The following is a 22,725-nucleotide window of genomic DNA, read 5'->3' on the forward strand; positions in this document are numbered from 1 at the left end:
AAAAAACAAAACGATTAAATTCCTATTACCCGAAGTTACTTGGTAACTATATGTATAAGTGTGATTAGTACAGAAACCCTAAAGGAATATGATTAAACACTTTTGATTTTCTCGAGCTCTTGAAAAAACACAGCTTGTTGTCTTGAGATAATGAGAAAAATAAGTTGAGATCTTGAGGAAACAGACTGTTTTCCCCACTATGCCCTTTATTGATAAGTTTAGTAGCCTATCCCATGGCTCCTGATGCCCCCCAAAGCCTGAGATAGAAAGTACAGATGGGCTGCGAGAGGCAGCACATCACTGGGGTTATCAAGTGGGCTCCTCCATTCACTGATGTTTCATTTAGTTAGGCCCACGACACCTCAGAGAGGCTAAACAGTTAACTCTGGTGTCCCAGAGTGACCCCCATCTGTGCCATCTCCTAGTGTCCATCATATCCACCAGCAGAACACTCCAATTTAATATACAGTACCCCATACAGTACTTCTACGTTCAACAGACTCATGCTCCGCACATGCAAGCTCCAGGAAGTGACAACACCGATACTACCAAATTACATCTTAAATACACCTGTTGTATTCCCAAAGTTAAAGTGTAACTTACATAAATGTATAGAAATATAAATGATATATATATATATATATATAAATGAGATGAAATGACAAAAAGAAGAAAAACAACCAGAGCATTTGAAAATGTGTACTTTTAATCTTGTTCCCTTGGGGGTCGGGGTGGGACTTTCAGGTCTGAGTGAGGAATGAAGGCAGAGAATCATACCAACCCTTGACACAACTTCATTTATCATCTCAAATATCATTATGTGCAATCATTCATACGATACAATACACCAGCTCAGCCTAGAAAACATTGATTGTACACAAATAAAATATCTCATTTTATAAATCTTAGTTCTCTCTAGGCAACAATGTAAAGACTAGGCTAGAAGGAGTGGCTTTTAATACCACACGTTTTTCATTTACTGGAGGGTTCACGTCTATGGAACAAAAAATCCTATTGCCATTCAATTTGGTGCTTGGGTCGGGATTTTCAGAGGGTCAGGTTTTGGAAAAGGGGAGTCACATATTTGTTTTTTTAATATTGCTGTGTGACAGTCAAACAGACCAAAAACTGGCGAATAACTGCTGTTTTTCTGTATGTAAAGCCCAAAGTTTTGCTGAGTGACTTTTTCCATTTAGAAAAAAACTACACCCATTTGACACACTGATGCATGAGTTCAGAAAACACAAGTCAGACGAATCAGACTCAGTATTGGAGATCTATTTTCTGTCCTCATTGTCTTTCAAAGTGCAGCAAAATGGCAAAGTAAATGTAAGGATTTTGCTTCAGCCAGCCTTAAAATTTAAATCAACAACCTTTAAGCTTGTAGTGCGAGCCGGGCGAACAGCTGTCAAACATATCTGCACATTACTTTGGATTGCTGCCTGCCATGCAAATACAGAGGAGACAAGAAGCTGGAGGACTAACTCACAGAGTGATAAAGCTCTACCATGTGATGCTAGAGGCTCCTGTGAGTTCATGTCAGCACAATCAAACACTCAGTACATTGACTTATCTTCATTTGACTTCACTAGAAAACTGAAGCACCAAAAACTAGTTAATTTTTTATCTATCTTTTTGGGGGTAAAGTATGTATCACCGATTCAGTCATCCTGAGAGTGTCTTCTGCACCTCCATGAATGTCATACTTAATTTAGCAATTTGTGAAACTTGAATTTTCAGTAAACAATGTATTGATTCCACACACAGAATGAGCATAATAAATACAGTGATGATACAATTTAACATATATATGTAGTACCATGCTGATATTTTGTGGTAATTGTCAGCTATGAGTGATTGTTTACTTCCAGTTTTTAACAAGATGACATTTCAGACGACCAAACAAATATCAGTAGTGTTACTCCATTTCCAAACGACTCATTTACAAGATTTCATGTTGAATTATTGAGATTAGTAATATTAGACAACAACGGTAATCTTCAGTGTGAAGAAAGATAATCTTAGACAAGCATTTTGTTTTAAGGAGGACTGAAAGATGTGAGCCTGGATGTCAGTGGATTATCATTATTAGCTTTAAAAAGACAAACAACACGTTGATTTTGTCACTCGGCGATTATATCATATAATGAATTGGTTTGAAATCGATTCAAGTTTGTTGGATCTTAACTGATAGACAAAACCCATCTTAAGTAGATTAACTGTCTCAGTCCACAGTGAAATTAAGCTCATCCTCCTACTAATCTTCCTTTTGAACATCTTCTTCGATATTCTTTGGGTAAATGAAGTACAAATCTACTACAAACCCCAAACCAGTGTAACCCTTGGGAGCCGTGGCAGTGTTCCTATATGATCGTTGCATATAGAGCTGAAGAGTTTTCAGGTGACAGTTTAGTAACTGTTGTATTTCTGATAGTTACAGACTAAACACTGCAGTACTTGTAGTGTTAAACACTGGCACAGTAAACTGTCCTTCAGTCTTCAGCACAGAGGACATACAGCTAACTAGAGCTATAATACAAACCTAAAGAGATGACAGTCAAGCTAACATACAAAGAACTCATGTTAAAACATAACATTGTGTTCTTTGTAATTAAACACAATCATGTAATAGTTATTTCAAAGTGAAACAGTACTGAATTTGAAATGTACATTGATTTGTAATGACTGGAGATTCCTTTCCAGTGTATCGTACAAATCCCCTTCATCTGTGGTTTCTGGAAAAAACGTTCCTTCCTGCAATTTAAGTCGACTAGCTCATACATGAGGAGGCACACGAGAAAGAGTGATAATGTCTGGAAGAGGTTTGATGTAGTGTTTTGGGAACATCTGAGTATGTTTTAATCATGTCGTTCTTCCTTTTTCTGGACTAACTGTGGGAATAAGAAGATTTGGAGTTTTGGAGCACTTGAGGAGTACAGTAATAGCTGTGAACATGACTGAAACAAGCTCACACAGCATAATAGTGTTAAGATAGAGGGAGGGGGGTTATGTCAAATAAGAGGGGAGGGAAGGTAGAGTTTCTCTGGGAACAAAGCACAAAGAGGTTAGAGTGACAAAAAAGGAAGCTGGGGAGAGGCACTAAAAGCCCCCAGACTGTTCATGAAACTGGCCACTTGGTTTCCTGCTGCATCTCGCCCATTCATCAATAATACCCTGCTTTTCATCAGTCAGTTCCTCCGTCAACTGTCCATTCATCCAGCCACACGTTCGTCTTATATCTTTATCTTCATCCACCCATTGATCTGCATGTGTTTCCCTCCGTAGTGGTCCTCTGTAAGTTAGGGGGTTTCAACAGGTGGAGGTGGTCGAGAAGGAGGCAGCAGCAGACCCTCTCACTGCTCCTCTAACCAGGATGGCTTGTCGGCCCCTGGAGGCCTCAGCTTTATGTTGAACTGCTTCAGCGTCTGCTCCAGCTGCTGCTGGTTGCCGGCAAAGTATGCTGAGATGGCGTTATGGAAGAGGAGGAGCTGCTTGTGCATCACCTTCACCTTAGAGGGGGAACGAGGAAGGAAAAAAAGAGTCAAACTTTGACACAGAGTTAGTCCAATTAGAGGTCATGAGGATTCAGGCCCACCCTGCTGACTTACCTTGTTCTCCTCCAAGAACTTGAGTTTAATGATGACATCTGAGCGGAGGCGTTCATACTTGTCCTTCTGGACCTGGTATGTTTGCTGAGCAGCGTCTATGCGGGCCATGGCTACGGCATCCCTCGGACCCAAACTCAACTCCTCAAGGTCTGACCGGTAGGCATCAAACTCCAGTCTGTTCACAAAGGACATGAAAAATAGAGTTTAAAGGCCCTGGAGATCCAGTTTGTGGTTTCACAAAAGATTACAGTTTTTGTAACTGCTTGAGTTTCTTCCCATCACTCATTTTATACAGCATCAACAAAAGGCTCAGACTTCTTGATCACTGTCAATTAACTGATCAAATTAAATCAAATTAACGGATCAACACTTATGCTATTCTAAACATCCTTTGGTATTTTAACAAATTTCAAGATTTTAAAATATATTTCTAGATGTATTTACAGTTCTAAGAAACAACTGCTTGATTTATATTTCTCTTAATAAGTAGTAACTTTATGGGGTGCCGTTGGTCTAGCAGTCTAAGCCCCATATACAGAGGCTATAGTTCTTGTGCCAGCGGTCACATGTTTGACTCCTGGCCCTCTACCATTTGCTGCATGTCCTCCCCCTCTCTCTACTCCCAACATTCCCTGTCTCTCTCCAGCTTTCCTATCAATAATGGCAAAAATGACCCAAAAACACAACATAAAAAAATTGTAACTTTACCCTTTCAATTTCGGAATTAAATGTGTGCATGTAGAGCACATCAACACTAATAATAATAATCTAATAATAATTATTTGTAGAGCACTTTTCAAAAACCAAGTTACAAAGTGCTTCACATGGGCAGCAAAATAAAACAGGCAGTTCCTAGAATAACACAAGTCAAGATAAAGAAATAAAACGTTTTTAAAAGACATAAAATTCCCCTAAAATAACTAAAATAAATTATTTTCTTAAGTCGGTTAAAATTAAATAGAAATAAAAATTAGATTAAATCCGGAAAAGCTCTACGATTAAAGTATGTTTTCAGAAGAACACTACCATGACACCTTCTTCTTCTTGCACATTGTGAACTGAATAGTTTTTAGCACCTCTTTTAATGTAAGAGAATCCATGTTTGTGTTTGTTTTTTAAGTTTGTTTTTGTTGTTTTATGCCTTTATTAGGAGAGAAAGGACAGTGGAGCAGGACACTGGGAGAAAGAACGATATGTGGAAAAGGTCTGCAGGCTAAGTCTAAACCTGGGAATTGTTGAGGAATGTAGCCTCTGGACATGGGGCATGTGATTAAACCACAAGGTCAAACCGGCGCCCCAAGGCTCAATGATCTTGTCATATGTTTGCATTAATTACTTTCTTTTTTGAACTACTGCTTAGTCTCAAATCAGTGTTTTTAAATTCCTTGCATCTTTTGGTTCAATAAGAGCACCTAATTTAAAAAGTGTCAAAGCGTGTATCATTAAAATATTCATATTTCAGTTTTGTCCACATCCCTCAGCCAACCCTCTTTTAAAAGAGCTTCCATTTAGTCTCTTGGATGAAAACAATATAACATGTGCCTCATGCCCTTACCTTGCATTTTCATACATCTTGATAGTCATCAGGGTGTCCTCCATGGTCTTGTTGACTAATGTGTTAATGCTCGACACGAAGAAGTTCACGGCACCGAGAAGCGTCTCCCCGTTCTTGCACAGCAACTTCTGAGTCTCTGCGTTGTAGCCAAACTCATCCTGTGGAGGCAAACCAAGAGATTAACGCTGACATCACAGCAGGGACAGCATCGGTGCTTTTAAAATGAGATCTGAAGTTCAAGACTCTCGAGGCCTCACCCTTAGCTCTGGAGATTTCTGGCTGAGATCAGCGAAGGTGTCGCCCAGAGCGTGCTGCGTCTGCACCATGTTGTAGAAGTGGTTGGTCAGCGCTCTGGCCAATCGCAGCACATTCTCATATTTCCTCTTAGTGTCTCTCAGGACCTCGATCTGGGCCTCCAGTTCCAGGTCGACAGTCCGGGAACCCCGCCCGAAACGCTCTGAGATCATTTGTTTTGTGCACTAGAGAGATGAAGGCCAACAGAGTCATTTGTAATTGATTATTATACTGTATAAAGGCATGGGGGGAAAGGTTTTCTTATTTATTGTAGCAGAATTTGACATACCTTATAAGTGTTCAGACCCCACTTCTTCATATTTTCAATTTTCTCCACGGCCACACCACGGGTTGCCTCTTCAGCCATCCCTGACGAGCTGCTGCTGCTGTGATGCATGTTGGAACCTGATAGATATTACCAGAACGTATAAATAAACAACATGGCAAAGAAAAAACATGAGCAAACAGACATTCAGGTGCACCAAAGATAAACCCCAGCAAAGATTAGACCAAATGAAGAATTCTAGACTTCATTGTATCTGTGCTGCAGAACTAAGCATGTTAGAAAATCTGTCTATACTCTAACCCATGCCTTGCACCATGAGCCAACACACCACAGTTAAATATGCACAGGAGTGAGACAGAGTTCAGGAGTTAGTAAAGAGCAGGAAGTGAGAAAGATGAAGTGAAACAGCCTTAATGTTTTAGACTTCTTTAAACTGAGCGGTTACAAAAGCTGCAACACTGTAGAGATATTTTGTGTCACTGCTAACTCTAACCCTACTTTAGAGCATCAGCTACACCCCGTCTCCCCAGTACCTTTGTATTCATTTGATTCACTTGATATGCGGCAGAGGAAAGTACTGGATGAGGGTACGCTACTTCGCCTGGCCTTCATACGCAGGTCTGTGACAGTGGATGGGGGTTTGGATGGGAGGGTTTGGATCAACAATGGTTCAGGGTGGTGATGAAACAGGGAAGGGTGTTGGGTGGTTTTTGCGTTGTGTTATTTTTGAATAATGGGATTTTTTTTTTTTTATAACAGGTTGAGGATTCCAAAATAATTCAAACATGAAGTTATAATTCATGCCAAAGTAGGAGGAAGATTGTTGGAGGTGCAGAAAGAACAGAAAAGCAGGTCGTTAAAATGGATGAGAGAGGGATCGGAAATGTGTGGGAGGGAATGGTGAAAAGACAGCGGAGGACAAAGATGAAAAGACAAGATTTAGTGCATGACATTTAGTGAACAATGCGGACAAATGAGTGATGATGATGAAGACAGGGGGCTTCTGAACTGCAGCAGTTTATTTATAGTACATAAACTAAATCAGGCTTTTATTAAAGATGATAAATGGGAATGATTAACAAGAGAGAAATTCATAAACACAACAAGTTTACAGAGGTAATATTTCACTTCTGGAATCAATGCTACTCAGGTTTTATACAAATACACACACAGATAGGCATGAAGGTGGTTTCTGCTTTGCTGCACATACATTGAGAGTTCAGTTTAGATAGTTATTCAAGGAAAAAGAAACATAGACCCCTCTCTGAGAGACACCAACCAGGGAATGATGTGTGACGGAAACACTTGTTAAAAGAGAGAAAAGCCACAAAATGTCCAAAAAAGCAGAGAAGCACCCAGAAATAAGAGTAATGCGAATCTCTCTGCTGATTAAATACAGATTTGATAAAAAGGGGACAGAAAAGCTGCTTCCCAAGTGTCTAAAAAAAGACAAACTGAGTGTGACAAGCTTCCTTACAAAATGTGATATCCATCATGAGAGGATGAGAACTTAAAACTGAAGATTACCAACTATCCAGCTTTAAAAAGTCCACTGCTTACTGATTGCTTACTTAATGTCATTTAAAGACTTGATGTACAGGAGTACAAAAAAACAAACAAATAATGACATCACATTTTGGAAACAGGCTCTCCAGTATTAACAATACTTAAGTCTAATAATCCACCTAATGCTTGAACTGGGATCCTTTTGTTAAACTCTGCATTGTAGCGCACAGCAGGGCCTGGGAGAGAGACAGGGAGTGGGACAAAGATGTTAGTATTAGCATCAATTCTGAGGAGAGGGTTGAAGTCAACGCCTTGAACCAGGAATGAGTTAGTACCTTAGTACACCATCAGTGTCAGTATCATGTGAAGAAACTCTATTTCTTATGCAGTATAAAGTTGTTTTAGAGGGTTTAACAGCTTAGTGTTTACTCCTTAAGAGCTACAAGAAGTATTGTGAGAATTAATTGGGAGCACTGAGCTCAAACAAAGAGACGGTCGTATTGTTTGGAGAGAGCTGTTTCTTGTACCACTGAGACAATTAAAGCCAGGTCCTCTCAGTAATGCATCCACACGTCTGAATGACCAGTGGACTGAAAATGAACTCAATAGTCCATGAAGTCTGGTCATTGCTATTGTCATTGTTGCTTTTCTATATCATGTTTTTGGGTGCTCTGGTGGCTCACCCCAGGGTGTCTTTATCACAGGGACCCTGGTTTGATTTCAACACAGGTCCTTTATGGCACGTCATCCACTCTCTAACTCCCAACTGTGTCTGCTTTCATCATCACACAAGGTTTAAGAAAGGCAGACACGCTCTCTACTTTTAAGAGTAGGCTTAAAACATTCCTTTGTGATAAAGCTTATAGTTAGAGCTGGCTCAGGCTTGGACCAGATCTTACTTTAATTCTCCCTGTCTTATTAAAGTTGAGAACCATAGATTTCTGGAGTCCCTGAGCTCCCTTGTCTCGTAGATTCCTCTGAGTCGCTGCCGTAGACATAGACAGACTCCAGCTCCTACAACTACTACTATCCGTCTCACTACTATCATCTCTCTCTCTCTTAATCTCCTAGATCCCTCTTTCAAACCCCAACTCGGTCTCAGCAGATGTGTGTCTAACATGAGTCTGGTCCTGCTGGAGGTTTCTGCCTGTTAAAGGAAGTTTGTCCTTGCCGCTGTAACTTGCTAAATGCTGCAAAGTGCTCTGCTCATGGTGGATTAAGATGAGATCAGACTGAGTCCTGTCTGTAAGATGGGACTGGATCTCATCCTGTCTTGATGTCGGGTCTTTGTTAATAATATAACATAGAGTACGGTCTAGACCTGCTCATCTGTTTGTAAAGAGTCTTGAGATAATGTTTGTGGTGGTTTGGCGTTTATAAATAAAGATTGATTGATTGATTGATTGATTGATTGAAAGAAATGTCCTTAAAGACTGATTTTTTCTAAGATGCAGTTTGGGAATTAATCCAGATGTTGCATTTCTACAAGAGTAAACACTCAACCGCCCATGAATGTTCTTTGTAAACTAATCAAGTTCACCCTGCAACCCTGCTTTCTTCCATGTCTCCAGATACAGCCATCAGCACTGAGTTATACAGACCACTAAGGCACCTTTTTATTTTACAGCAAAGGGCCTAGGGTAGGTATTAATCAGAGCAAATAGAGCCCCAAAGCACAGCAAATTAATTGCACCGCAGTCTCATGGAAAAAATGATAGAGAAAATAGAGGTCAAATACCTCATCATCCTTTGAATTAACTCACAGAAGAAGTCAAAATGAAACACAGTGACTGCAGAGAAGATGTGACTGTACCTTTAATCGAGCTGGTGGGGATGATACCTTCTGCGGTTCCTCCATATCCTCCAGATACGATGCTCGTCTCGTTGAGATTGGGCCCCGATACCATCACCTGCTGTAAATCCTGCAAAGTTAAAAGTGCAGAAATAATAAAACAGAACAAACAAAGGAAAGCATAGAGGATGTTTGGATGGAGACGTGTGGATAAGTGAGTGTTGCAATGTAAACAATGTAGGTTAAAGTGTAGGCACAAGAGGGAGACAAACGCCACTATGTTAGGAAGGTTAGTGTGTACACAATCTTCAAGCAGCATCTAACTACAGCTTCTTATCTGGGAGTCAACAGGGGGGGGAGACTATACAGCAAACACAGAACCTAAGAGCTCAGTTAATCAACAACCAAACTAATGACTTTAAATGCCACCACTGGGAGAGGGCAGGAGGACTGCAGCAGCACAGCTGTGAGCGACCTGAAGTCTAACTTGAGCAGTGACTTTGAATGATCTATGCAGCAGGAAATGCTTAAGCAAACTATTTTTTCCTGCCAAAATAATCACAAGCTTAAGTCGAGCTCTGAATCATGAGGGGAACTGTGCTACGGGACACTCGATCCATCTTGTGTGTTTTTCCTTAATTTAGCTCACCGTTTTCTTTTGTTTGCTTTCCTTCTCAAGTATCAGCAAGTTAGGAAAAGAAACATTCAGGAGGGATTCATGGAAAAGGAAACTCTGGCCTGAATATATATCTTATTTTTTTTACTGTGTAATAATACGTGTTACGTGACAAACAAGTTTAAATTCAACTCCTGCCTGTGCTGTGAGAAAGCCTCTTATTTCAGACGCTGCACACACACTGTGACTTAACTCTGAGCAGAGATCCGTATCGCCCGTTGTAAAATGTAAACAGCAGCATGATATTTAGCTTCCTGGAAGCTTGGGCTTGGACTCTTTTTAAGGATGTGATAAGGAAAGTCAAAGCTATGGAAGGGAGGGAGCTGTTTCCTTTGTGAGAGCAAATACAAAGAGAGTGTGTGTGACACTTAGAGAAAGGGAAGTAAAAATACATCTGGTATGATTTAGGAGTAAAACAGCATTAAGGAGGAGAACTCTGTGGATGTATTAGATGATGACAATTAGTACGACAGTGTTGGTATTTCAATTAAACACTCACATGTTAAGAAGAGCACACAGAATCTAAGCTATGAATCTGTTAATACAGTTGAAACAGACGCTAATGTTAAGACCTGATTGTTAGCCATCTGTTAATTTGTTGAAACGACTCAAAGGGAACTCTCTTTGAAGGAAATCCTCCAAACATTTTAGGTTTGAAAGACTCCTTCCATCGAAAGTTAGTAGGAGGCGAGTTAACAGAGAGCACGACTCATGCTGCACAGTGGTTTGCCATTAAAAAAAGAAATATCTGACATTTCATGGAGTAAATATCAAAGTGATACAAGTAGGGATGTCAACAATGAATTGAGTATAGATTAATTGATTGTTAAGAACTTACTCGAACACATTTTTTTTGTTTGGCTTTTATATCACGTGGAACAAACATCATGTGGTCTCATATTACACTCAGCTATCAGGGAGGTGTTTTAAGTTTAAAGCATGTTTTGATGTGAATCAGCTGACTAAAGGTGTTTTGCACAGTGGAGATGCTCAGCTGGGGGCTGCAGCTGAGTGACAGGTCTCCATGAGCGCTTTTTTTCTCCGCTACCGGACTGATTCTGACCCGGTTGCGCTCCCGGCTGACACCTGACCGCGTTCACATGCATATTTTTCCTCAATAAGAACGAGCAGACAGAAAACTGGACACTGAGAGTCTGAAATATGTTTGTGTTCAGTTCCCTTGTTGAAGTCTGAGCCTTCACTTTTATGACTGTACGTCCACGAAGATTATGAGCCTGCTCCACATGTTGATATTCAGTGTGCTTAACGTTTTGAACACCTCAATACAATCTTTAGCTATTCAATACCATTAGTTATATACATTGTGTCGAGAAGGAAAATCTGATTCAGGGGAAAAAAATGCATTTGGCATTGTTTTGACATGGGCATCGATAATTGATCGTTAACATTTTCAAAAATCGATCACGGAAAATACTTGAAATTTACATCCTTAATTTAAAGAGATTTAACTTATTTGTTTTAATATTTAATACCCTCATTTGGGAATCGTTCACTTTCCATTTCTCTATAATTGTTCTAAAATTTTCCAACAAGGTATTTTTGTACGGTCATTTTTAGATTTTTTGCAAGGTACTGAAAAAAAGTGTTCAGTGGTTTTATTTGAGTTACAACACACCTTAAAAATGACAAAGGATTACTTTGTTTACAAAGGAATATAAGAGAAAAAAATATATATTGCAACTGTCTGTATCTCAGAATTGAAATAAAATGATAGTAAATCAAATTTTGAGTTCAATCCAGTTTTCTTGAAAATCGTTGGAGAATCGTAAGTGAATCGTATCGTGGGTTGAGTGTATCGTTACATCCCTACTAATCGTAGCAAATGACAAAGTGAAACAAGGCATTTTAAAGTCAAAACACTGAGCAGCACTACACACCAACATTAACCCACACACACACAGAAATCCACAAATGGCCTGCTCACCCTGTTGCCTCTGGAGCTCCCTACCTTCTCATCTAAGCTCCACTGCAGTTTTGCAGCCTGCACAGAGATGGAGGAGGGGGATATCGACGAACACAAAAACAACGACAAAAAAGGAACAAAAAGACAAGAAAAAAAGGGAAAGGAGACAAAAAAGAAACAAAAAAATATCCATGACTGAAATCAGGAAATCATGAAACAGGACAGAATGATGCAAAAGAAAACCCGGAGACATCATCCTCATGTCTGCAGACAGCGGGGATGTGGCATGGAGAGCAGTGATGGCTGATATCACAGCAGGCCTGGTTGTATATATTAAGTTTCAAGTGGATCAATTGGTCCATATCTGGGGAACCTTTGCTGTGATATTACTCCAACACTGTCTGCACAAAGAAATAACTGATGCTCATTCAAAACTAAAATAAAATGATTATTTTACAAGACATCAAAAGTGGCATAAATATTAAAGAAAATAAATAAAGAAGGGACTGTGAACACACACACACACACACATCAGCCATAGAAGACAACTCTCCACATGAGCGGTTACTTCAGGTCATCTTTGTAAAAGCCCAGCAGTGCTAGTTTCTGCAGCTACTGACATCACCCATAGACGATCATTTGACCGCACAGGAGCTGAAAAGAAAAGGACACGGCCTGTTTAACTCAATTCTTCCTTCCTTCGGTCGGTCTATATATAACTTCTGCCTTGTGTTGTGGCATCTGTTCAGAGTGGGAGAAGAGTGACGCAGACGCTGATCCCTCCTTAGATACTTTGTTGACACAGTGTCTGTTCCCGGAGATACTGCAAACCACAGTACCTTTAAGTCTTCATTAAATAACGTGGCTGTCAAATCTTTGCAGTGAGGTGTAAGCAGCTTATGGAATAGTTGTGTCTGTCTATGCAGAGATATGACACCAGGAACAGAAGCTGAGGCTTTAAAATGTTAAAAAAAGAGACACTGTTTTACCAAATACATGGGCAGTTTTGTCATTTTAAAACACAGCTGGGGTTAAATCACCTCTGAGGAACTGTGAATGACAGCATAGGCATCTTAAAATGCTGCTGAATGACTAAGTAGTCATGAGGAAGCCGCTGTGATACATGTGGTCTTTGCCAGGATCCTGCCAGCTGTCAGTGCTCCGTCTGTCACTCACCATCCCTGCTATGACTCAAGAGCAATGCTGCAACATCCAGAACTAGGGCTGGGCAATAATTTGATAACAATAATTAGCATGAAATCATATTTCTCAATATAAATATAATAATAATATTGTATTTTATTTAACCCTTAGTAATCTTAAAGGGGAATGCACAACTCAAAACAATACTATATAAACTGATACTCAATTTTATATATATATTTGTTGTAAATTTAAATCAAATTATGCAAATAATCTCAACCTGAGAAAATTAAGAAACAAACTAAAACTTAACAAAAATCTCATCTTAAACTGAAGACCTGCTTCCTGTTAGCACTGTCAGAAATGATAAACTTTCTGGTTTCTTTAACTTTCAAATCAGGAGAAAAAAACCTGCCTTTAAATTTAAATGAAAAATTAGGGATGTACCAAAAATTTGGCCACTGAAAATTTTCAGCCAAAAAACGAAAAATGCACTTTTGGGCCATTTTCGGCCGAAAGACTTTTATCACCGACACAACACGCCCAAAACAGAATGTTGTGATGATGCAAGCATAAAACGTGGCCAGTACGCACTTGTCTGGAGAGTCTGTCAGCACACGTTTCACTGAGATCTATTCGGATCCTCTGCACTTCATCACAACTGTACTTGATCCCCGTTATAAAGATCATTACTTGGATGTGGGAATAAAGCAGCGCGCACAAGAAATGATCCAGGCCGCGATGGATGAGGAGAACCCGCTTGGAGAAGGATAACAGAGCACAGAAAAAAGGGCTCGTCTCTCTGAACCAGATGAGGGGCATGCACCCTCGTTGTCTGATAGGTTCAATGAGATCCTTGATTTTAGTGAGGTTAGTACACGGTCTTAGCCATAAATGCAATAGTAGGGGAGACCGGGGACAGTTGTAACATTTTTGACATTTCTGTCTAACTTTGAGCTCCTTTAACCCAGTGTGTTGAAACTGCTATACAAACTAGCTTCAAGTATCTGCTAATAAATGGCCTAGAAAATGCCTGTGCAACACAAACAGAAAATGTATGGCGTAATCTCAAATCCAAGGAGTGAAATGTTACAACTGTCTCCGGTCTACCTACTAATAATTGGCATAATAATTTGTTTCGGTGTTTCGGTTTTCGGCCTTGGTTTCCTCATTTTCGGTTTCGGGCAAGAATTTTCATTTCGGTGCATCCCTAGAAATAATGATTTGATATTTAACCTGATAATTATCAATATGAAACATTTTATCATGATAACATAATTTTCAATATCGCCCAGCTCTATCTAGAACAATACTTCTGCTCCTCTGCTCTACCTTCACCTACCAATCCTCATCCCTACAACAACCACAGACTGCTGCAGCTTGAACTCAGAGCACTGCTCGGCAGATCTCATCTGATTCACAGGGCTTTCACCCAAGGACAAAGCACCGCCAGTTTCTAGATTAATTGTGGAGTTGCTATGACAACTGGTTAATATCCAGCTCTCCGCGGTGCAGATAAACACTTCTCATACATGATCACTTTGAGCAGAGGAAGCAGAGACGCTCGCTTCTCCTTGATAGCTTCGTGAGAGGGCAGGGTTTTCTTTACTGCCGTGAAAGAGCCACTCATAGTTTGGTGAGCAAATAAGACCTTAACTGCCAAGACTCCCTCCAGGATCTTCAGTCTGTTTGTCCAACAAGGTGTGCCTCTGGGACATAGGAACCTGTTCCGCCTAGTTTACTCTGCAGACACAATGTTGCTCTGTCTGTCTCTCACTCAGACACTCCTGAAAGTGATGGAAAGAAGACTCTTCTGCCTTTAAAACCTCTGTAAATGAGAAGGGCATAACTAAATCTAAGAGCTTAGCCTTTTAACCAAACACAGTGGTGCTCAGGTTAATGAAATACTCTGGAGGGGGGTCTGAAACCGTGAACACGAGGCCACAGGGGCTGTTAATGGGAACAACTGGTTCCCAAGGAGACAGCTGGTTTCCGACACCTGATTTCCCAGGAGGAAATCTCCCCACAGCTGTAACCAAGCAGACACACAGGACCTCTGACAGTCAAGTAATACGATAAGTTCACTCAAGGCAGAAAAAAAATAAAATCCACAGAAAGAGATCAAAACAGACAGACTAAAGTGAGGTAGGAGGTTAAAAATAAGTGGCTACAGTCAAACAGTCTGTGTCCAGGACTGTCAGCTAAACAAGAAGAGCTAGTGCAGCAGCTGACAGGAGAGTGTCAGTTAAGAGAAGGCCTTGTTTCTTGGACACAGTAAGACCCTCAGGTCCTCAGCAAAACAACCACCAAGTATGAAGTCAAGCAGATGATTGGCTCCAGAGATACTCAAAGGACAGATAGAAACATAGTGATTCCTTCTTTTACAGCTAAAGGTCTTAAAACAGTGTGAATACAGACAGAATGTAAAGCTGAGAACATAATACACACACAGCATCGTTAGTTAATCTTTATAAATAACACTTCAGGCATCAGTTAGCTTAAGTTTGTAGGTTTTGTTTGCTTTGTGGGCTCTCATGGGAATGATATGACCTTCAATGATGAGACTGCAAGGCTGAATTCATTCTCATACTTCAATTAGTATTTTCCAATGAGAAACTAATGCAAATTAAAAAAAATACTAATTATATTAATGATTTAAAATAATTATAATTATAATAATGATTTAAAATAATAATAATAATAATAATAATAATAATAATTAATAATGATAATGATTTGAAATGCTGATAATAATAATAATAATAATAATAGTAAAATGATAACAATAAAAATAATACAAATACAATGATCATAAATTATAATAAAAAAAAAAAAATAATAATAATAATAATAATAGTAATAATAATAGTAGTAATAGTACAATTGAAATGGTAACAATAATAATAATAATAATAGTAATAATATAATAATATTAACAGTAAAAGTATAATGATAATAAAAAATAATATAATAATAAAATGTATAGTAAAATAATAATGATAATAACAAAAAATAGTCAAAGTATAACAATAATGAGAATGATAATAATAATAATAATAATAATAATAATAATAATAATAATAAGCAGGTGGCTGAATAACTGACAAATTAAATACCACAATTTTTTATCAGTTTTCAATAAAACTGATGAAAAATTAATTTGTAAAAGTAATAGAAAATTTGTAGTTTTACAAAATTGAGTATAACTTTAAACGAATGGAGGGAAAATCATATCATCACTGACTTTAGAAGAAAAGTCTCTGAGCTCAAAAACAAATGGCAAGGGCAAACTAAAGTGTAGCAGCACAGAGAGCCTTTCTTTACTGAGGTAGTCATAAAATGTATAGAAACTGTAGAAAAGATAGAAACTGTTCTCTGTAGTCTGCTGTTCTTTATAAACGACCCTTATCTTTAGGGGTCAGGGGTTCACACACTTCACACACTTCACACTCTGCAGCTTTGTTCTCTTGTGAAATCACCTGAGATAAATGAAGAACAACTACACAAGGTCGTCTCACATTATCACACGCTGTAGACTGACCCACCTGTTCAAGGCTGTCGTCTTCTGGTAGTGTTCCTGTGTCACCATTACTGTTGATGGGAATCTCCATAGTGGCAGCTTTACTCATAATGCTGTCTGTCATAATGCACCGTGCCTGTTAGAGAAAGCAAAGACACCAAGAGAGAGAGAGCATGGATTTAACAGAAGCAGCTGCAGGTAAATAAAGTGAAAAAAGGCATTGATGGAAAAACACTGTCGTCTAAACGCTGCTTTGAACAGGAGAGACCAAAGAGCATAGTCCAAACAGCCAGATCATTACACAGATGGGAGTATAATTGCCACAAACAAGCGAGGAGGTGATTTTCAAAGGGCAAGGCTACCGCTCTGGATTGATACGGAAAAAAAAACGTATGAAAGCCTCGCGCACACAAGAGCCGCCACTACAATGAGCTGTCGTGCTGAAGTGGCCACTCAGCTCTGCAGCTCGATTACAGGACTGTACTGTGGTAGCACCCACTTTTAGAAAAACCCAGACGAGAGAGGAGGCAGCAACATGTTCCACATCATCACTGTCCAGTCAGAGTTATAGGTCAGAGTGATGTAGTCTGCTGCACATGTTCACTATGTTTACAGTCACTATCTATGATCGCATAGACAAAGACTATCACTGACAAGCAGCAATGATGCTCCTATTTTTGGCTTCAACAAAAATAATGAATTCACATCCTACTTAATTCACTCCCACAATCTCTAATGGGTGTACGGTGTGTGTGAGAGACATCGCCACAGATGGTGGTGAAAAATTAAGACCACTTGGAGAGTCTATAGCACATAATGCTTGATTTTAACTCTGCAGTTCAGACAATCCACCTGCCAGGTAAACAAAACACCTGGAAGATTTAGCCTATGCATGAGCTCTATGCAAAGAGATATACAAAGCCAACAGCACAGCTCCTGATTCAGGACTGGTGAGGCCTTTTTGTTCTTTCAGCCAATTTAAAAATAGGTCTGGAAAGTGTGCTTTGAGGTAGAGCTGGGCGATATTGAAAAAGATGTTATCACAATAACGTTTTTCACATCAGTCCATATCGATAATTTTCACAGCAAGTATCGAATCATTCATCCATATCATTTTAAAGGCAGATTTTTTTCTCCTGAGTGAAAGTTGAAGAAACCAGACGGTTTGATAGCTTGTTTCTGGGATTTAGTAGTCTAGTAAGAAGCAAAAATATCTTAACTAATGAAGTTTAGTGGCCTTGTTTTCACTGTTTTGAGGTCGTTCATTTGCATTTTCTTCAGTTTTCAGCAGTGTTTACATTCTGCTCCAAACGTCTTTAAGCCCCGCCTACCTCTCACCCTGCGACATGATTGGCTGTTTCATGCCGACTTCTTCTTCTGTTTAATGTTGGGTGGGAACTAGCGTTTAAGACACGTTAGCAACCCTTCCTGTCCAGTGGTTGGGGGTTGTACTTACATGTTTGAATATACATCAATGGCTACGTTTACATGAGACTTTTAATTCCTCTTTAATTCCGAATTAAGATTAAATCCTCTTTAAAAAGATTTAAAATTACCATGTAAACACCTAATTCCGAATGAAAATGATAATTACGAATTAAAGTTAAATCCGATGCAAGTAGCTGTTTTTTTCTGATTTTAAATCCGAATTGAATAATTCCTCTATCATGTATACGTTCATTCCGCTTTAAATTAATTCCGGTCGTTCTGCGCATGCTCGTTCCCTTGTCCTGTCGCGATGACGCACATACTCCGCGCTGGCGGGCACATATTTCAGGCTGAGGTAGAGCAGCCGTTGCACTAACCGGCTTTGAATCGCCACAGTCCGGTCTTCCGCCTCCCTTCTCCGGTCGTCTATCTCTCTTCTCCTCCTCAGCTGACGAAAGTGAAGCAGTACGTTTGTGTCGAGCTGCTTTTTAAAAACTATAATCAAAATCAAAGTGAAAGTTGTCCTTATTGTGTGGTCTTCCATGTTGTAACCCAAAATGAAAGAAGCAGGAACTGGAGTCTGTTCTCTTCCGGTAAACGTAAATACGTCACGCCCGACCCTGTCCAATCAGAACCCTTCCCAACCCCCAGACGTTAAGAGGAATTAAATAAAAACAATTAAACGTGTTTTCCATGTAAACCTCAATTCGGAATTACTATTTCCATGTAAACACGAAGGAGAATACTTCGGAATTATTAATTCAGAATTAAAAAACATCATGTAACCGTACCCAATGTTTGTGTACATTTGTAATATCTATATTGAAAAAAATAATATCACGACAATTACCGTTATCGTTTTATCGCCCAGCCCTACTTTTAGGAAAGGTATATTGATTTGTTTCAACAGTTTAGGGTAGGGATCAATGAGTTTCCATTAAAAAGAAGTGGGCTCAAATAATAGCTGCTAAAAGATCAACCGACCTAATGTTACCATGGGTGGGGTTGGTGGGGGATTCTATTAATCAGTATATTTCATCACTGTGAATTATTACTGTTGTATTAAAAAATTCATAAATAAACTTTGTTAAAAAAAAAAAAAAAAAGATCAACCGAAGAACTGTTCGTAAAACTGTTTTGATCAACAGTTCGATTATTTGATCAACCGGCTGTGTTAAATACTGGATTCTGATTGATCAAACTGTATTGAGTACAGTTAAATATCAAAGGCAAAGCTATGGATAACCTGATCACGAATGTCGGAAGAAATCAATGTATGGAAAGGTGTTACGGCACATCTAGTGTAGTGTTTATAATTTCAAACAATGATGCACCTTGATAAAAACGTTTCTTTCCTATCCCCTCGGTAGACAACAAACTTTAGCTTATTGGTTATTGGCTGACCAGTCACCAGCAGAGACAATAAGGCAAGAAGTGTTGAAACAGGGCAGAAATGATAGGGATAAGGGTGTTAACGAACACGTGGAGCTGATGACATCCGATGTCAGAAAGATGTCGACCAAACAAACTGCAACTCAGAACAGGCTTTGGCAATGTTACAGGACTGGTTGAGTGAGAAGAGGTACAGGGAAGAGGCTCGACAGGTGCTGCTGTTATCTTCTGAATCTGTTAAGACTGCCAATGGGAAAGTGTTTTGACTTCACCAGGAATCAAAATGTCTAATGTTACATTGATCCATAAGCTGGCTGATATGAATACCTTTGCAATGAAAGCGCTACCAACGATCAAAACTAAGGGACTATTTTAAAATCTGTATAAATCAATCATTTTCAAATCTGTATGTAAGCTTCTTAAGACTTGGTAGCATTTCCTGATTTCCTGACTTATGGGACGCTGGGGTGTAGCTTCTACAGCAAAGTGCATTCAGCTTTTTATATTGTAATGTAGGGCTGGGCGATAATTCTCAACTTACACAAAAGACCTGCTTCCTCTTAGCACTGTCAGAAATGATGGATTCAGGAAGCTTATCAGAGAACTAAATCCAGACACAAACCAACAAACGGTCTGGTTTCTTCAACTTTCACTCAGGACCAAAAATCTGCCTTTAAATTTAAATGGATTAATGATTTGATATTTATCCTGATAACAATATTTTCAATATCGCCCAGCTCTATTGTAAAGTCATTATTAGAGATGTGTGCTTCTTAGTGATTATGCTTTATTGTGTAGTTGTTTTTATAGTGTAGTGCTCTTGATTTTTAATATTCTAACATTGTAATGATCATTTTAGTGTGAAGGTACCCTTGTTGTTGTAGAGTGGTTGTGTATTGTGTAGCTGTTTGAATCATGTACTCTTTGTTTTTAACAGAGTCATTGTCTCTGTCACCTCCCCAGGGACTACACATGTAAACACTGTCCCTGTCAAAACAAACAAATGCATAAATAATTATACATTTCCATGTGTTTCTTTTAACTTGGACATAGCAGGTGTATCACAGACAGATCACCTGCTGGCACAAATATCACCAGTCTTATTTGATGGGAGGAACTGCTTGTTTACATTTGCTGAGAGCGCTTTTACACTTTATATACACACTTAGCCATGCCCTGTTCCTGAGGAATGACACATCTCTCTCATCTCTGTTGACTTAGGGCAAGAGAAGTTTGGCTTCTCTTATCCAACAAAGATCAACACAGAAACAGCTCTTAAAGCTCCTGTGTCACAGCTTTGTGACTGGAAGAGCTGCTTCACACCTTCATTGAATTTTGGTTTATACAGTATTACAAATTGAATCCAATGCAACTAAAAAAGTCTGCTTATATTGGCATCCCACTGTCTCTCATGCACAACTGTGTAAATGTGAAATGGAAACAGCATGAGGTTGGTTAAATATAAGTTACTAAAGGTCTATTAGTGAGTAAGGCAGCTTCTAGATACTTAAAAAATATACATTAGCATCATTTAAAGTCATCAGTGTATGATCTTAAAACACAAGTTGTAGTTTTGTTGTCAGAAACTAAAAATGTACAGTTAAAGCTCCTGTGAGGAACTTTCTGTTTGTGTTGATTTTGGTGCCCCCCCTGTGCACTAAGTGATCTTGCTTATTTTGTCCTGTGCATGTGTAAATGATGTTATCTCCTCCTGCTTTCAACTAACAGTCAACTATTTCACTCATTAAGAATTTTCACTGCAGAAAAAGGGTTTTTCGTGACGTGCTGTCCATCACCTCATCTGACACCTACCCTCTCACAGTGATTTCAGGCTTTAAAATAACAAAACGGAAATTATCAATACCCTTTCTAACAATCTTGTTTGCTTTTCTAGGTCATAATGAGGCATCACTGTTCTTTTCAGTCCATTTCATGACCACTCAAAAACTCCTCACAGGAGCTTTATATATTCTATAAAGAATGACCCTGTACAGGGTTCCCACTCTTTTCCAGGACATTTTCAGTGATGATCAAGCTGGTATGACATTCTAAATTTAGTTCCTAATTTAGTTCCTAAATAGTCTAATATGTTCCTCTCAGTGGGAGTCAACATTGAAAGATGTGCAGTCTATGGCTATCCATGAAATCATCTCTTACATGCTTATTTTCATTTTCATTGTCCATTTTTAAACTGTCATTGCACTACCTGCACTGTGTACATAGGCTGTTTTTATATAACTGTATTTTGTTATATTTAATTGTATTTTCTATTTAAATTTTAAATATTTAAAAGCTGGAAGAGAGAAACAGCATCTCGTTTTTCCTGTATGTCTCATATATACAGTGAAAATTGACAATAAAAACCTTTGAATCTTGAATCTCTTAAAAATTGTGGCAAATTAATTACAGAACAATGCAACCACAGATGTCCAGCACTTCACTTTATTAGTGCAACCAAGTAACAATGATGGCCAACTCTCATCTCAGCTTTCTCTTTTCTCAAAAAATATTAAATGAGCTAAGTGAAAAACAAAAGAGCCAGCAAAGGACTCTGGAAGCTGCCTTACTGAAATAAATAAATAAATAAATAATAATAATAATAATAATAATAATAATAATAATAATCAGAGGATCAGTGCATAAATTGACCTAAATAGAACTGAATGACAAAAATGACCACAAATGTTGAATGGGGATGTGTTTTTTTTTTAACCTTGTCAGGTCGCATGCAGTCATGTTGGAATAATTTTCCAGGACATTTTACTTGTTCTCCCATTTTCCAGGTGTTTTCCAGTACTGGAAAACTGGTCAACTGTTTTCCAGGTTTTCCAGGACGCGTGGGAACCCTGATCACTGTTCTTTTCAGTCCATTTCATGACCACTCAAAAACTCCTCAAAGGAGCTTTAAATATTCTATGAAAAATGACCCTGTCGTCAGAGCAGGTGCACCTGCACAGGTGCGCTCCTCAGTGGGTGTGACTCCCTGCAGGCCTGTGGTGGGTTCAATCTGCCCAACATACTGGGGGTTTATTCAGGGCAGATAATAAAAGCATAAGCAATGATTTTAAATACTATTTCAAGTGGAAAGATATTCATTCTTTAGTAAAGGCCTGCTTCTAGATTCTCTTCTGAGGTATTTAAAATGTACAATATCAGCATTCTAAGTTCACTGTAGTAACACAGCTGATGTGCAATGGTGTTTAACTGCATTCCTATCCCTAGACACAATCCTCTGCTGTGGTTTTAAGAAGGTTAGACTTACAGTGTGTTGGTTCCGTCGTATAAACAGAGGTGTTTGGGAAGCTAGCTGAGCTAATAACAGGCTAGCGGCAGAGCATCCCAATGATCCCACCGCAGAGGAGACTGAAGTCTGTCCGTCCGTCCGAGGAGAAGGAAGGAGAAGGAACCCACGCAGCGCTCCTGTCTACGTGTGTTTGAATGACATATCCAGGTAGAGACTGGTTCTAACAGCGCGTCCCTTCTGTCCCGTCTGTCCCTGCGTGAATAATCCTCTATCCTGTTCTTAATGAAGACAGGAGGAGCAACGCGTTACGGAACTGACGACACCGACCAATTCATCCTGCAGACGCGCTTCAGTTCA

The 22,725-nt window shown here is 39.1% G+C and overlaps 1 protein-coding gene across 8 annotated transcripts; it reads right to left on the reverse strand.

The window, feature by feature from the left end:
* Window positions 1-685: 685 nt before the first annotated feature.
* Window positions 686-22,725, reverse strand: arfip2b (ADP-ribosylation factor interacting protein 2b). 8 transcript variants are annotated; one of them, XM_034684088.1, is made up of 10 exons: window positions 22,387-22,723; window positions 16,330-16,440; window positions 11,663-11,719; window positions 9,063-9,171; window positions 7,429-7,485; window positions 5,747-5,862; window positions 5,421-5,642; window positions 5,164-5,321; window positions 3,609-3,783; window positions 686-3,509 (listed from the first exon to the last, which is right to left on the reverse strand). In XM_034684088.1, exons 2-10 carry the CDS (start codon window positions 16,426-16,428, stop codon window positions 3,354-3,356), a joined length of 1,149 nt encoding a protein of 382 aa, XP_034539979.1. In that variant the 5' UTR covers window positions 16,429-16,440; window positions 22,387-22,723; the 3' UTR covers window positions 686-3,353. The 8 variants fall into 8 exon arrangements, with proteins under 8 accessions (XP_034539979.1, XP_034539978.1, XP_034539977.1 ...); XM_034684087.1 differs by having other exon boundaries at window positions 11,687-11,719; window positions 22,387-22,721; XM_034684086.1 differs by having other exon boundaries at window positions 9,063-9,162; window positions 22,387-22,720.

Source organism: Notolabrus celidotus, chromosome 5, assembly GCF_009762535.1.
Source record: "Notolabrus celidotus isolate fNotCel1 chromosome 5, fNotCel1.pri, whole genome shotgun sequence".
NCBI lineage: Eukaryota > Metazoa > Chordata > Actinopteri > Labriformes > Labridae > Notolabrus > Notolabrus celidotus.